The 16,287-nt window shown below is 40.9% G+C and overlaps 1 protein-coding gene across 27 annotated transcripts in view; it reads right to left on the reverse strand.

Annotated features, from left to right (window-relative positions):
* The window catches only part of LOC100625134 (phospholipid-transporting ATPase IB), a 163,028-nt gene that overhangs the window by 16,053 nt on the left and 130,688 nt on the right, over positions 1 to 16,287 (reverse strand). For 15 of the 27 annotated variants that reach the window (XR_014818980.1, XR_014818981.1, XM_084981264.1 and 12 more), the window contains 4 exons: positions 10,016 to 10,077; positions 6,594 to 6,650; positions 3,424 to 3,531; positions 1,876 to 1,964 (listed from right to left, as the gene is read on the reverse strand). Coding sequence is in view for 14 of the 27 variants with exons in the window: in XM_084981264.1 (XP_084837390.1) it covers positions 1,876 to 1,964; positions 3,424 to 3,531; positions 6,594 to 6,650; positions 10,016 to 10,077 (316 nt within the window). In the remaining 13 variants the exon portion in view is untranslated. Of the gene's footprint in view, positions 1 to 1,875; positions 1,965 to 3,404; positions 3,532 to 6,593; positions 6,651 to 10,015; positions 10,078 to 16,287 lie in introns of all 27 variants that reach the window. The other 12 variants (XR_014818985.1, XR_014818982.1, XR_014818976.1 and 9 more) reach the window with 7 other exon arrangements.

The following is a 16,287-nucleotide window of genomic DNA, read 5'->3' on the forward strand; positions in this document are numbered from 1 at the left end:
ATTTATTACTCACAGCTCCGAAAATTATTTGGTCAGTGATCAGCGGCATTAAATAGGTCTTAGCGTGGACTCTTTTAAAACCCGCGGCTTCTGTGAGTTGATTCCTCAGTGGTAGCTTCATCTGGCCGTGGATGTTGATTTCCAAGGAGGGGTGAGGGGGAAGCTAGGTACTGAGGGGCCCCCCTGCATCATCACCTGAGTGACTCCACATAACTGGGGGAATGGCTAAGGCCAGCGGCAAGTGACCAGTGCACTTCAAAGGCAAAGAACAGTAAGCCCATGAGTTGCATGATCCAGAATTCGGGAGACTAGGGCAAAGGCTGCTAGAGGAGAGTGATAAGAGCCTGCCTCTGCCCCTGAAGCGTCTTACTTTCAGGACAATGTGAAGAAAGGTCAATATCACAAACCTATCGGTACTTTCTCCCCACTCCCCACCGCCAACATCGATTGATGATTAGGACTGTTACCAAGGGTTTCTTCAACGGCTTTTTTTTTTTTTTTTTTTTTGTCTTTTTGTCTTTTTGTCTTTTAGGGCTGCACCCAGGGCATATGGAAGTTCCCAGGCTAGGGGTCGAATTGGAGCTACAGCTGCCGGCCTACGCCGCAGCCACAGCAACGCCACATCCAAACTTCGTCTGCGACCTACACCACAGCTCACAGCAACGCTGGATCCTTAACCCGCAGAGCGAGGGCAGAGATTGAACCCGCAACGTCATGGTTCCTAATCAGATTCATTTCCGCTGTGCCATGACGGGAACTCCTCAAAGGCTTCTTAAACTTTCAGACAATTCTTGCTGAAGGTGGAATGCATGAAAAGACAACCCTCTCCCCACACACAGAGGACCTGATATATTTTGGGGGGGAATTTGAGAAATTTAAGTCTTCCACTTTGGAGACTATAAATAATTATGTTTGCCTCAACACAGAGAGGAATTAAGGAAGAACTGGACATTGAAAAGAAAAATAAATATCATCCTTTATAAAATGTCTTTCTCTGCTTATTAGTTAGTTGGAAATTTATAAAGTTCTAGAGCTCTACTGTTTACAATGCAGAGTGTGTGCAATAATTAATATTATGTATCAATTATTTACACTTTTAAAATCTTATAATCTCGTGGGTTCTTTAACGTTACCTTTATTACCAGGGACTACAGGAATTTCTAACACCTTGGGTGGGTTTTTTTTTTTTTTTTTTTTCTTGGTAAAAATAACGTGAGATTTTCTAATCTATTATTTAAATATTTGGAGAGAATTATATTTGAAAGAGTCTTACTTCAAATTTTGAAAATAAAGAATGCCCTTCTAATATGAATATCTCCCTCCTATTTCTTAGTTTATCACTAGTTTTTAATCTGTGATCCTCTAGTATCATGTTTTGACTCCTATAAATTAGATAAAAGCTACATAAGTCAAACCTCTAAAGAGTGAAGAGATGGACCACTCTTCAGGAAAAATTATCAGCTCAGTAATTTCACTACCAGATTTCCCTCTCATGCATTTTTATCCTATCCTTTTTTTTTTCTTTTTTCTAAACTGATTGCTAGCAAATCTCCAGTGACAAAAAGCAGAGGGCCCTACTGTACAGTGCAGGGAACTATGTCAAGTCTTTTGGGTTAGAACATGATGGAAGACTATTAAAAAAAACTGTAAGACTGAGTCACTTAGCTGTACGGCAGAAACTGAAAGAACACTGTAAATCAACCATAATTTTAAAAATAGATGAAAAAAATCAGAGGACATGTACTTCCTCTAAAAGCCCATGACCTTCAATATTCATAAAGGGGCACTTAGTTTAATTTGAAAGTCAAACAACTGGAAAAGGGTCATTAACTATGACAGTATATTTTTTGGTTACCACCTCATTTTCCAACTTACGATTTCCATATTACATTTTGGATCAGGCACACAATGGGGACCAAGAAAAAACCCAGCCAAAAGTATGGACAAGCCAGGACCATACTGGCCTGCAAATAAACAGAAATAAAGAGCACTTAAATGAGAATCTTTTAGTTTGCCAATACTGAATACCAAGTGAAGCTTTCAGTCTCCTACCCTCTACAAAAACGTGAAGACACCAGAAAAATCACGGATGCAGTCATATGAATCTAGAGCTACTAAATCAACAAAATAAACTGGCATACAAACCTAAATATAGTATTAAAAAACTTAATTTAATAAAGTGTAAACAAACAATCAAATAAATATTTTGATCAAACAGGTTTTATCTCAGGAATGCAAGGACGGTTCAACACTCTATTACCTGGCAGTACGACTTTGTTTAACTGCCAAACATTTTCTGTAAGACAGTTATCCCATTATATTCTCCTGGGAGAACTCACTCTTCTTTCTGCCTAGCAGATTAATTAGTGACTGGCTGATCACCTTAGTTCAATTAGGATTGTACTGATTTGAAACTGATTAAGGCTCCATATTGTATATATTTAAAATTTCCTGTATGTTCTGATAGTTTGACATCTTAAAAACCTTTCTATCTGGGGAGGCAACGCTCCTCCCAGGGCTAGTCAATTCCTAGAGATAGCAAGTTCTCACTGGGAACGTGTCTTTGATATGCAAACCAACCAAACCAGTCATGCCTCCCCTATCTGGTCCATACACTAAGAGCCAGGTACCAGGCAACGACTGAGCAAATAGGATGAGTGCTCATGGTCCCCCTGGTTATCTGTCCCAAACTCTGCAGAGTCTCTAATTTCTTTCTCTGCCGATTTTGACATGTATTTCTTTGAGGATTTGTCCATTATTGTGCAAATGTATTAATAAGTCCATACATATTAATAATGTGATGCACTTGGTAAGCACTGTGGGCCTACTCCCCAGTACGCATAGGCAAAGTAGAACTTAGAAATTCGTAAATGAGTGTGAAAGACTAAAAGATGCACAGGCTCTGAGAACTAACATAAACGAAATAACGGCTTCCATGTAAATAAAATATTAGAAGCTAGAGTTTCTGGAGCTCCAAGGAATGTCTATTCTGGTGAAATATTTTATTTTATTTTTTCTGGTTAAATATTTTAAATAAAAGTGTTTTCTTAATTACTATGCATGCATTATCAAATACCAAATTATGTAAGCACATAGTACGTTACATGAAAAATATAATTATGATATTAGCTATTTTGGATGATTCAGAAATCATTACAGCTTTTATCAGTTACGCACAAAAGAGAAATTTTGGAAACAGGTGTTCATACAGATAGTTTAAAATAATGAGATTTTAGCTGAAGCGATATAATAACTGAAATGTCAGCCAGATTTTAGCAGGACCAACACCTACCTCTAACTGCATTAGTTTTACCTTTTCTTTCCAAATTATTTTTAAAGTAGGTCATACTAGCTTTTATTGTCATTGAACGTAAGTTTTCATGAGGACTGTAAAGCCCACTTACCAGCAGCAGTCAAACTAACCTGTCCCGTCATTTCAGGAGAAATGGGAATCGTGGGCCAGAAGAAAGAGTAAACTGTAAAAAACACCAGCCAGATCAGTATGCTTCCCCAAATTGCCAAATGACTAAACTGCAGAAAGAAGAACATCATGGAAACACTTCAGTTTTTTTCCCATTTAAAGGGGAAAATGATTTAATTCTACCAATCAACTAACAGAACGCATTTATCCAGACTAACGTTCTTGTATAGAGATATTGATGATTTTTCAATGCCTTGATATCTGAGACTTCCTTTCTAACATGCTTCTAAGACTCTTTTGCTGTGGACTCAAGGCACCACTGTCTAAAGTATCTAAAACAGCTGTACCTTGGTGACCCAGGCCAAGCGGTGTTCAGTATCTTCGGTGAAAAGATAAGCTCTCCATCAGAAGTGTTTCATACAACTGATGGGTTACTTAATGAGACTTGAGCTTCTGTATGCTGATTAACACAAAGTTCTTTTCAGGGAAAAAAAAGTTTACACACAAATCATTAAGGGGACTAAAAAGCTGAAATGTGTCATTCTTGTTCTGTGTGAACAACTGTGGGACAAGGGCAGAAGTTCTGTTTTAGACTGACTGGAAATGGTGGCTTTGCATCCAACTTTCTGTACATGTCAACTGTACACACCACTCCGGTTGAGACTGGCGGCTGAAGGATCACTGGTCACGTCTGGGCCTGCGAGTGTGTACCAAAGTCGGTAATGGTTCCTGCTAAGACGGGAGACCCTTCTGTGGATCTGACCTGTTGCTTTGTGCAGCTGGTGCTGGTGGAGGAACAGTCAAGAAAGTGACGGGGAGACCTGTGTCCTACACTTGGCTCAGCCTCGTCGTCTATATGTAAGAAGGTGACGAGCTGGACCGGATGACTTCTTAAGGGCCCGAGTGCGTTCATCCTGGGGGGTATACTCATTACTTAATTACTTAATTACTGAACAACAGAAAATACTGAGAAAAGACCACAATCTGCTGCTTCTCAAAGTCTTCTTTGTTCAGGAGTCCTTTTCAAAGGCAATTTTTCATCCTCGTTAAACACACCCTCTTACTCCAACAACTGGGCTCCTGAGGGCTCTGCCTGGTGATAATGCGAGGACGGAGAAGATCGGCCCAGGAGGGGGTCCGCTTTCAACCTTTCCAACCTGCCGCGCAGCTTCCGCTCACAGTTCCCTTGCAGTAACCTAACACGTTATCTGCAATGCGAGGCGTTTCTGTAGGGCTTAGAGAGTATTTTCGCCCGGGACTCTGTTCGCACGGTTCCCTCCACTGCTGCCTGGAGATGTGCTCGGACGGCTCTCCGCCCTGGCTCGTTCTCTGCGCCCCATCACCAGCTTCTAGTTCCTCCTCCGCCACAGTGAAGAAGCCTCCTCCTCACCCCCCCCCCCCCCCCCCCGCACAGAGCAGGGCAGGGCAGCAGAAGGGCAACAGCCAGGGAGAACCTGTCCCTTCTTCTTCCTGCCTCAGCCCCAGGCTCCTCCTGAACCCCCATGTGAGCTTGGGGGCAGGAGTCTGATACGTCAAAGGCCAGAAGAGAGGCCTTGTTTTGCTAAGTCTGCTTCGGCCTTGAAAGTTTGCCTTGCGCTACGTGCAGATAAGTGACTGCGGATCTAAGAAACACTCTTCCTGGAGAAAACTGCACAGCAATTAAAAAGAACCATAGAAAGTAACTGCTGGCAAGTTTATGTTCCATTCATGCGGTATAATACTATTCTAACAATTAGGATGCCTTAGGAATTGCTAATAAAATATTTTTGCTCAGGACTCCTTGGTCCCAAATTAGTGCTGATGTTCCTCGGGACAGGAGTACTCAGAACACTGAATTGATGGCCTCCAAAAAACAGTACCTCATAGCGACACAATCCTAGCTCTCTCAAAGTGACAAACTAAAAAAATGCATTTTCTCTCAGAAATTTTTTGAATTCGGAGTTCCCGTCGTGGCGCAGTGGTTAACAAATCCGACTAGGACCCATGAGGTTGCGGGTTCGGTCCCTGCCCTTGCTCAGTGGGTTAACGATCCGGCGTTGCCGTGAGCTGTGGTGTAGGTCGCAGACGCGGCTCGGATCCCGCGTTGCTGTGGCTCTGGTGTAGGCCGGTGGCTACAGCTCCGACTGGACCGCTAGCCTGGGAACCTCCATATGCCGCAGGAGCGGCCCAAAGAAATAGCAAAAAAAAAAAAAATTTTTTTGAATTCAACCTGAGAAACAATCCATTTTTAGCTGAAAATGGTGTGTGTACGTATACGTACATATTCACTTAAATTGATAGGGTCAAAAAATTTTCTGCTTAATTTTCCCCTTTAAATAATATCTGAAGGAAATCATTACTTATATCTGTAGGTCAACAGGTGTATCTGTGCTCATAACAGTATTGATTATACACTGTTGATACTAACAAAACTTAAAATAATGCAAATAATAAGCATTCAGTGATGAAATATTATTCTATCAATAAATGAGGCATGAAAAATATATTAAAGATCTATTTTTTTAGGGCCGTAGGTGCGGCATATGCAAATTCCCAGGCTAGGAGTTAAATTGGAGCTACAGCTGCCAGCCACAGACACTGCAATGCCAGATCTGAGCTCCATCTGCAACCTACACCACAGCTCACAGCAATGCCAGATCCTTGACCCACTGAGCAAGGCCAGGGATTGAACCCGAATCCTCATGGATACTAGTCGGATTTGTTTCCACTGTGCCACTATTCTTAAGTGAAAAAAGCGAGTTATAAAATATCAGGTACAATATAACTGTATTTTTATGGAGGCAAAAAAAGCATACATAGAACAAAAACAAAGAAGAAAAGCCAAAATGTCAGTATCACCGACGCTAAAAGAAATGAGCTAAAGTGTTTTCTTCTTTTTCTGTATTTGCTAAACTTTCTGTTATAATTGTGTATTTGCAGAATAGTGAGTTAAAGGTGTCAATTAATGTCATGGTCAATTGAATCTATCTCAAGTGTAAGGCAGGAAAATGAAAAAAGACATTAGATGGCTAATACTTCTTCATTCAGTTTAGCTCGTCACTCGCACAGGCAAAACAAAAGAAAGTAAAAGACAGAGACCAGAAAGAAGGCTGACGACTTTTCTAGAGCTGAAAAGGAAAACCGGCACGCAGACAGCTCCACCAAATTGAGGGAAGATCCTCCAGATACTCACTTTATTCCAGGACATTGTCTCCAAGCCAGCTTTCAGACAGACAGTCACAACCACGTACTGTGCGAGGTGAGACGGGAAGGGGAGGAGATTGGAAAAACGAGTTACGGTTTCTATCAGAAGCCACACTTCCCCTACTCCCTTCCTCCTCCCCCCCCGCCCCCGCCCCGCCACACACCCCGGTTCTCCTCCACTTCTGGTGAACCCGAGCCGCATTAGGTTGCTAAGGGTTTTGTTATAGTTTAGTAATGGAGAGAATGCAGTGCTTCCCAGTAAATGTTCCCTGTTTAGCAGTGCTTTAACATAAGATGAACATCCATGCTTATGGCTTCAGCTCTCGCATTTACATTCTTTATAAGTAGCGTGGAAGATTTGGTTCTGATTAGAAATTCAAGTGCTAGGAGTTCCCGGTGTGGCACAGTGGAATGGGTGGTGTCTTGGGAACACTGGAACACACGACGCAATTTCCGTCCTGACACAGCTAAGATCCCAGCATTGCCGCAGCTGTGGCCGGGATCAGATCCCCGGCCTGGGAACTCCATATGCTGTAGGGCGGCCAAAAAGAAAAAAAAAGAAAGAAATGCAAGGGCTACTGATTTTAAAAACAATTGAGCAAGGCAGATTGAGATGACAATAAATCAAAAAGCCTCATGGGTTATTCTTGGTCTTTTGCAAGAGCCTTCCAGTCAATGACTATGGCCTAGTTTTCCATTAGCTGTTTGATTGTTTGTTCTGCCATGCCTGCAGCATGCACAAGTTCCCAGCCAGGGAGCAAACCCACGCCACAGCAGTGACAAGGCCAGATCCTTAACCCCGAGGTCACTAGGGAATTCCCCATTTAGACGTTCTTAACGTCGCTCTTAAAGTCTAATACTTTCCCGCAGAGACCCTGAATATCACTTGTTAGACTTATTCATGTGTCTTTCACATGACTGATGCTAGAGTAAGCTATTATTTAAACTTTCTATATCTTCTAAATATCTGCTGCTGGTGTATAAAAATATAGTCGATTTTAAAACAGTGATCAAACCCAGAAAATGCTAACCTCTTTTATTAATTGTAATCTTTTATCTGTAGAATTTTAAACTTTTTTCTGTGCACACACTCATATCATCTATTATTTAAAACAGATTTTTTTTCCCTTTCCAAAGCTTATGCATCTCATTTTATCTTGTTGCTGTACTGATTAGTAACTCCACTACAATGCTGAGGACAGGTCTATAATACTGAGCATCTTTGTCAAGGCAGTGACCCTACCTCCCACCCCAGGTTCACCCCTGCCATCCCCCGAATCTCCCTCTCCCAACACGTGGTTTGTACTCTTGCTCTAGGTCCAGTGGCCTAAGAGCACCACGGCTGATTCCACCTTCCTGGAGGCTCCTCCATCGCTTTGGGGGCTACCTTCAGCTTAGCATTTTGCTCCAACTAACTAACACTGGGAACGGCGTGTCAGGAGTTGGGCTAATAATCTTACCATGTTGAGTCTGCCAACGCTCCTCCTATTTCTCCTTTGGCATCACATTTGGAAGTTTTTTGCAAAGCTCCCTCTCCATTTTTAGTTGCTTTGGTGAATTTACCTTGCTATGATTTTTTTTGTTGTTGGTTTTACCATTTTTTGTTTGCCTAGAGAGACTGAGATTCCACAAGAGTGACTGACTCTGGCATCTAAAGTAGGAATCTGTCTGTTTGCACGTATGTACACATGTGTTTAAGGCTATTCTGTCGCCTTAGAATGTAATTTGCGTTGAGGGCCTCACTGGGTTTACGACCATATGTCCAACATGTAGCACAGTGTTCTGCACATGACAAAGCCTAACAGATATCGATGAATGAAACAACCAAATCCTATCGGGTTTTATTTTTTTCCTGAGTTTGAGAAATGGGGAAGGCCTGAAGGGGTGGTAGGGGGCTGGAAAGAAGGAAACTTCTTCTATGCATTTGTCCACATAAATAGAAAGCATTAGTTAACCATAGTTCGTGTTCAGGAGTAAACAACATAAAGTTAAAAGCACAACCAGTAACATGAAATAGCAATGACAACCGGCTAAAGTGAGAAGAATCAATATGCCAAGAAGGTGTTTCTTACACAGAAGAAAAAATGGTTTCAGACTTCGTTGTTCCAAGACATGTTAAATGCAGGAAAAACCACAGACCAGTGTTTCTCGTTGCTTACAAAAGGGAGGTATGCCTATGCAGTATAACACGCAGTCACAATTTTTCAGAATTATAAATAAGAAACTTCTAACAGCAATTCCAGACACGACACAGAATCCATAAAGAAAAATACTGACACGTTTAACTACATGAAATTAATGTGTGAATATACACAGGACAAAAGTGCCATGAAAAGTGAAAATGTGAATCCGAGAACGTTTGTTCGTAAGAAACATGAGAATTAACATATAAATAATTGTGAATAATTAATAGGAAAAAGCCCCCATAGAACAACGGGTCAAGAAAATCAACAAACATTTCATAGAAAAAGACATTTCCGTGTACCATCATGTGACTGTGCTTCCCCTCAAAGCAAACACTGCAGTTGGCTCTCATTTCACCAACTACATCGAGAGGTGAGGTAAGACTGTACCTGGGAGCTTGGGGAAACCAATACTTTTATCACATCTGTGCAACCTGTACTGGGGATATTTTGGTAAGGTGTTTCAAAATTCACAAGGCCCTCTGATCCGGCCGTCACGCTTCTAGAAAGTCATCCCAAGACATACTTATTCGTGGGCATAAAGAGTCACCCCTGCAGCCCTGTTCATAATGGCAAAGGCCCCGAACAACAGCCTTAATACCCACTAATAGGAGGCTGGTTAAATAATGGGGAGCAAGGAGTTCCCGTCGCGGTGCAGTGGAAACAATCTGACTGGGAACCATGAGGTTGCGGGTTTGATCCCTGGCCTCGCCCAGTGGGTTAAGGATCTGGCATTGCCGTGAGCTGTGGTGTAGGTCACAGACACGGCTCAGATCCTGTGTTGCTGTGGCTGTGGTGTAGGCCAGCAGCTGTAGCTTCAATTCGACCCCTAGCCTGGGAACGATGCTGTGGGTAAGGCCCTAAAAAGAAAAAGAAATAAAAAAAGGGGAGCTATTCATACAGGCGGCCCTGAAAGAATGAGGTGGATATTTATGGGCTGATCTGAAACCATCACCGAGGCATGTGCTAGAGAGTCACAACCAGATACAGAACAGCACCTCCTACTTGGACAACAACAGCAAAGGCATACGCAGCTTACACTTCTAGAAACGTATGTATGTATATGTGTGTGTATATACACACATACACACAACCATTATAAAAGTGACTTCTTGAAAATATACTGAAGCAGGGAGGAAACTTAAATGTGATGGAATGCTGTTTTAGAATGCTTTAATTTTTTAAATTAAACACGACAAAAAGTGATTATTTACATGGGTGATCTTACCGTATAAATAAAATTTCCAAGAAACAAATAGTCTGTAGTGTAACCACCTGGTAAGACCATATCTGAAAAGTGAAAAAGTCATTTTTTAATCTTTAGACAGTTTGAAACAGATTTTTTGCATTTATTTTTACGAAAGATACCCATACTGGGCATCAAAAACATTTATCGGTTATTGGTCCCATCTCCCAAGAGTGCTGTCAGTGACAACAAGGCTGACTTTGCCTGCCACGGCTGTGACGTTTTCTCCACCTCTAACTCCCTCCAAAGATGTGTTTAACAGGTAAACACATCTCAAAGAATACATGAGCGTGATTATTAAATCTAGTTTTACATGCATCTAAACCACACGGCAGGAGTTCCCCAGTGACTCAGAGGTTAAGGATCCGGCACTGTCACTGCTGTGGCTCATGGTGCTGCTGTGGCACGGGTTCGATTCCTGGCCCGGGAACTTCTGCATGCCATGGGTATGGCCCCCAAAATAAATAAAGACACCATATGGCAGCATCTATAAACTGAAAGTCCAAAACAATCCAGTGAGTGGTGCTACGTAACAAGACAGGGATTTTAAGTATTCTGTCATCACATCTTCCACACTACTCCTTTTCCAGTATCACTAAAATGATAACTTTAACAGACAACTTGAAATCAAATAGAATTTCACATTCTTTTAAACTACTGCTAAGTTTGCTACAAACTTACGAATTTCATTATAACAAAGGTCAATACCATCTCAAGTTAAGGATGATTTCTTCAGCGCGTCTGGATTTTTCAAATTCTCAAATAAACATTGGTGGTTCTGGTCCTGGTTGGTAGGGAAATTTTGAGGTCAAATTCCTGACTCTAATAGCAGCTCAGGTAGCACGCCCATGGAGTTGAAGCCCGCTTATTCCCTGGATTTATGTTTTCTCTTGATTTAGTACTCAAGAGAGAATATGCAAGGCTTATACCCTTTCTTAAAGCTATAGGGAGCAGAATATTAGGGCACTTGATTGAAGGAAACTATCAATAAATATGTGGGTCAGGTCAGACCCGCTAGGCAAGTGACAACCATGGCTCTGGAGGGTATATGGACCCAGCTTGCTGAGTTTTATCAGGAGCTGGGTGATAGTATAGATGAGAATAATTACGGTAATTAATCCGAAAGGGGACGAACAATTGCACAGGAAGGTAACACGGGGTTTACCCTGTCTAGTTATATATGGACGAGGAGCCAGAAAAATTACAAGCTCTGTTGCAACAGAAACAAATATTCCTTTCCTTCTGTATATTATACAAGATCAACTATGCAAACAGAGAAAACCTCCACAGAATCTATGTTAGTGAAGCTAGAAGACGAAAAAATCTACAGACTCGGAAAGCTAATGAAGGCTTCCAATCAACAAATGTGAGCCTAGAGGCTATGTTTGGTAAGTGATAACAAAAGCTCTTGAATAAAGTAAATTAGGGCAGCAGACCTCAGAAAATATCAGAAAAAAATTTATATACATATACACATATATACATACACACACACACACACACACGCACGCAATCTTGAAAAGAAACTTCTTGAAATAGCTGGGAAAGAAAACTATAACTAATTCCTTGAAGAATAACATAAAAGAAGCAGGGAGAGCATCCATAAAGAAACCACAAGAAAAAAGGCAGGATGTCCTATTTCATGACCTGTGGCTATTCATTAGGCTATAAACTTTGTCTAATGAATACAATGTGTTTTTAAACGGTGCAAAAGCAAAAGGAGTGTCGAGAGCAGCAAAATTTAACAGATGAAGAACACCTACCAGAGGAGTTTGCAACAAAACCCTGTTACAGCCAATCGGCAAAGACATGATCAGAGAAGCCAGAGACTTGTCACGAGCATTTGGTGTACTGAACTGCAGCATGAAAACCAGAAAGACAAAAATAAATGCGATGTCAGAATGAGCGACCTGATTGTAATTACTCTGTGCCAAGACATGCAGCAAAGATGCAACTGGTATAAGAGGGGGGAGTGGGTGAAACAGATAGGAGGTAGGTGGATGTGCAGACAGTGTCGTCTACAACAAGGGGGGTCAATGAAGAACACTCAACACTAAGGAATCAAGTAATGGAATCAGAGGTGTATTTAACAGGGTCAAGGGAGACCGCGTGCAAGGTCAAGGTCGTGTGATGCGATGCCGATACAGGAAAGGGAAGGGAGATGGAAGGGAAGGAAGTGGGATAATCCTATCATCCTCAGAGACAAATGGATTTGTCCAAAGAGAGAGAGAACTGTTTACATAAACTGATAACAAAAATTCAAACTCTGATGAATATCAGAAAACAACACAACACAAAAAGGCCAAAGAAAGCCAATCACATAATTAAAGGTTAGAAAAATACATCAAAACGGGAAATGCAAAGTCAAGGGAGAGATCACAAACAAAACACTTTTTTAAATGAGCTTCAGATTGTATCTCAAAACAAAACTCCATCTTACACTGTACCCAAGCAACACACCTAAAAAAATAATGCATAATATTGGAAAAATAAAGGGCAAGGAAAATACAAATTAAAAGCAGGAGACATGATATTAACATTAGTCAAGACGAAATTGAAACCAGAAAGAATTACACAAGAAGGGTACTTTATAAGGCCAAATGGTACAATATGAAATATTAAGAGTACTGGTGCAGCAAATAATAAACATTTCTAAAGCATAGATTATAAGAGATAAAAAGAGAAACAAATATATCAGTAGTAGAAGACTTTCACTCAAGTTCCTTAGTACATGACAAGATCAAGTGACCAAAAATTAGCATGGCCAGGACTTCTGCTTTCATTCATGGGGAAGAAACAGGACTTTCCCTCTTGCCATAACCAATTAGGAAATTGAACAAAACATATGAAATAATGTTTTCCAGATGCTGAGTAAAGAGCAGCAGAGAACAGTACTGCCTGAGAGAGAAGACTGAAAGGTGAGGGGGCCCTACCACTGCCCTCGGCTCACACCTGGTGTAAGGCTGGACAGCTGTGCAGGGACCAAGAGCCCAAAGCCAGGTCAACACGGCTGCGGAGTCGATGAGACAGAGACAGGACTTTAGAGAGGCCAAGGTGGCTGGAATTTGTGAAGCAAACACTGGAAATGCAGAGACTATGCAGAGAGTGAGATTCAGAAATTCACGTAGGGGTCCTCATGCGTCTCTGGCTAAATGCCATTCTGCATATGTACGCTGAGAAATGCCACAGGGCCAGCAAAGAGCAGCTTCCCTGGACCATCAAACCACCCCAGAACTACAAGCCCCCGACCGGCAGATCTAACATGGAGCTCGGAATGGCTCCAACGCCCAGGACCAAAGTGAGGAAACCTCGTTCAATATACGAAGCAGTCAGTAGAGAGCCAAGGAAGGGGTAAACTTAGTAGAGGAACTAAATTAGCCTGGGAGTAAAAGATACCCTAGACTCAATTTTTAAAAGAAGAGAAATCAAGAGATAAAACTGATCCACAGAGAACTTAACCGCCTGCCAAAACCAAGTCTAAGGACTTATGTACACACACACAAGCATTCAGCAACATGCAATTCACAACGTTCCTCTCTCATTATCAAATACATGATGTGGAGAAGCAAAGTATTTGACCCATAACCAGAGGGAAACTGGCAATAGCCACCAACCCAAAAGCAGCAGAGATGTTGGCATTAGCAGGGGAAAAAACCTCTAAAATAACTATTATAAATCTTGTTATTACATCCAAAGATTTGAAAGAAAAACATGAGAAAAGAAATGAAAGATGAAGAACTAAATAAAGTTTCTGGAGATGAAAAATATTTACACAGAAAGGAAAAATGTCCCGTGAATTGCAATGAACAGCAGAGAGATACTGCTAAATAAAAAATCAGTGAACTTAAAGGCACAGCAAAAGAAACCAAAGAGAGAACCAAGGTAGGACAAATGAACAGAGGTGTGGGGAAATGTCAAGGAATATAGCATATGTGTAGTTGGGACCCCAGAAGAGGAGGAAAGAGGAGACAGTAAAAATATAAAGAAATAAGGAGCAAGTTTTTCCAAATTCAGTGAAAACTATAAATTAGCAAACCCGGGAGTTCCCCTTGTGGCTCAGAAGAAATGAATTTGACTAGTATCCATGAGGACACAGGTTCAATTCCTGGCCTCACTTAGTGAGTTGGGGATCCGATGTTGCTGTGAGCTGTGGTGTAGATTGTGGATACGGCTCAGATCCACTGTGGCTGTGGCTTTGGTGTAGGCCAGCGGTTACAGCTCCAATTCAATCCCTAGCCTGAGAACCTCCATATGCTGCAGGTGTGGCCCTAAAAAGACAAAAGAAAAAAAATTAACAAACCCAAGAACTCTAGTCATCTCAAGAAGAATAATTTCAAACCAAACCATACCAAAGCACATCAAAATAAAATTGCTGAAAATCAGTGATGAAGAGAAAAATCTTAAAATCACAGAAATAGAAATAATATTACATAAGGATGGAGTTCCCGTCGTGGCGCAGTGGTTAACGAATCCGACTAGGAACCATGAGGTTGCGGGTTCGGTCCCTGCCCTTGCTCAGTGGGTTAACGATCCGGCGTTGCCGTGAGCTGTGGTGTAGGTTGCAGACGCGGCTTGGATCCCGCGTTGCTGTGGCTCTGGTGTAGGCCGGTGGCTACAGCTCCGATTGGACCCCTAGCCTGGGAATCTCCATATGCCACGGGAGCGGCCCAAGACCAAGAAATAGCAAAAAGACCAAAAAAAAAAAAAAAAAAAAAAAAAGAAATAATATTACATAAGGAGAAACAAATGCAAGAAACATCATAGACTTCTCAACAGAATAATGCAAACAAGACAATGAATCAACATTTTTTAAGTGGTGAAGAAAATGAATGACCAATCTAGAATACTATACCCAGCAAAAGGATTTTTTTCCAAAATGAAGGCAAAGTCTTTTGACAAATAAAATTTGAAAGAATATCATTTGCTTTAAATTCTTATGTTAAAAAAGGAAGAAGCTATACAATCAATGACCTACCTTCCAACGTCAACTAGTTGGAAAAGAAAAGCTAATTAAACTGCAATGAAAGAGAAGGGAGGGAAATAAATATAGAAATGAATCAAATAGAAAAATGGAAACTATATAAAATCAATGAAGCCAAAAGCTGGTCTTTTGAAACTATCAATAGAGCTGGCAAACACCTAACTACCCTGATGTTCAAGAAGGACAAATGCAAACAAAACCACACCAAGGCACACATCAAAATCAAACTGCAGGAAATCAATGATGAAGAGAATTCAAAACTACGCAATATAAGGCATGACAGAGGAGCTATCAGCAGACAGTAATACGGATCTCACAATAATAAGGGAATATTATAAACACATGTGTGCCAATAAATGTGACAAGTGGAGGAATATCACAAGTTTCTGGAAGATACAAATCAACAAAACGAATTCAATAAAAAAATGTTAAAGACTGAATAACCCTAAATATAGTAAAGACATTAAATTTATATTCAAAAACCTTCCCGTGAAGAACACTCAAGGCCCAGGTGGCTTTATCAGTAAATTCTAGCAAATATTTGTAAAGAAACAATATCAATCCTACACAAAGAAGGAAACACTACCCAAATCGCCTCATCAAGTATTATCCTGATCTAAAACCCAGACGGAGAATATCATCCAGTCAGACCAAGGTCTCTCATGAGCATAGACGCAAAAACCCTCCAGAAATCAATCCAGCGATGTGTAAAAAGGATAATAGTAACATCATTATCAACAGGGGTTCATTCCAAGAAGTTGCTGACAAGTCAAGGACCAATGGGTAGAGCTCATCGTATTAGCAGAATAAAGTAGACATACGTGATCACCTTGACAGGTGCATTAGACACGTGACCAAACCCAAACTCTATCTGTGATAAGGATCCATAGCAACCTAGAATAAAAGGCGATTTCCTCAGGACGATGACGACAATCTCTGAAGAAGCTTCCACATGATAATGCACACCGTAGTGCATATGCTAAAAGCACATGAAAATTAATGGTAAAAAGATGGATTCCTTCCTCCTAAGATTAGGAAAAAGGCAAACATGCCGCTCTCCACTTCTACTTAAAATTGTACCGTAGGTCCCAGTTTCTGCATTAATGCAATAAAAACAAATAACTAAAGGAAAGAGTAAACCTCTCTTTACCCACAGACAACATGGTTGCATAAAGAAAAAATCCTAATAAAGCAAAAAAAAAAAAAAAAAAAGCTAATAGAATTAGTGAGTTCAGCAAGTCACAAGATATAAGGTAATTATAAAAACTTTATT

The sequence above is a fragment of the Sus scrofa genome, chromosome 11 (genome assembly GCF_054392235.1).
Source record: "Sus scrofa isolate SSC_HxYL_T2T_F1_AM1 chromosome 11, Sscrofa_HxYL_maternal_Yorkshire_Landrace_v2.0, whole genome shotgun sequence".
Taxonomy (NCBI): Eukaryota; Metazoa; Chordata; class Mammalia; order Artiodactyla; family Suidae; genus Sus; species Sus scrofa.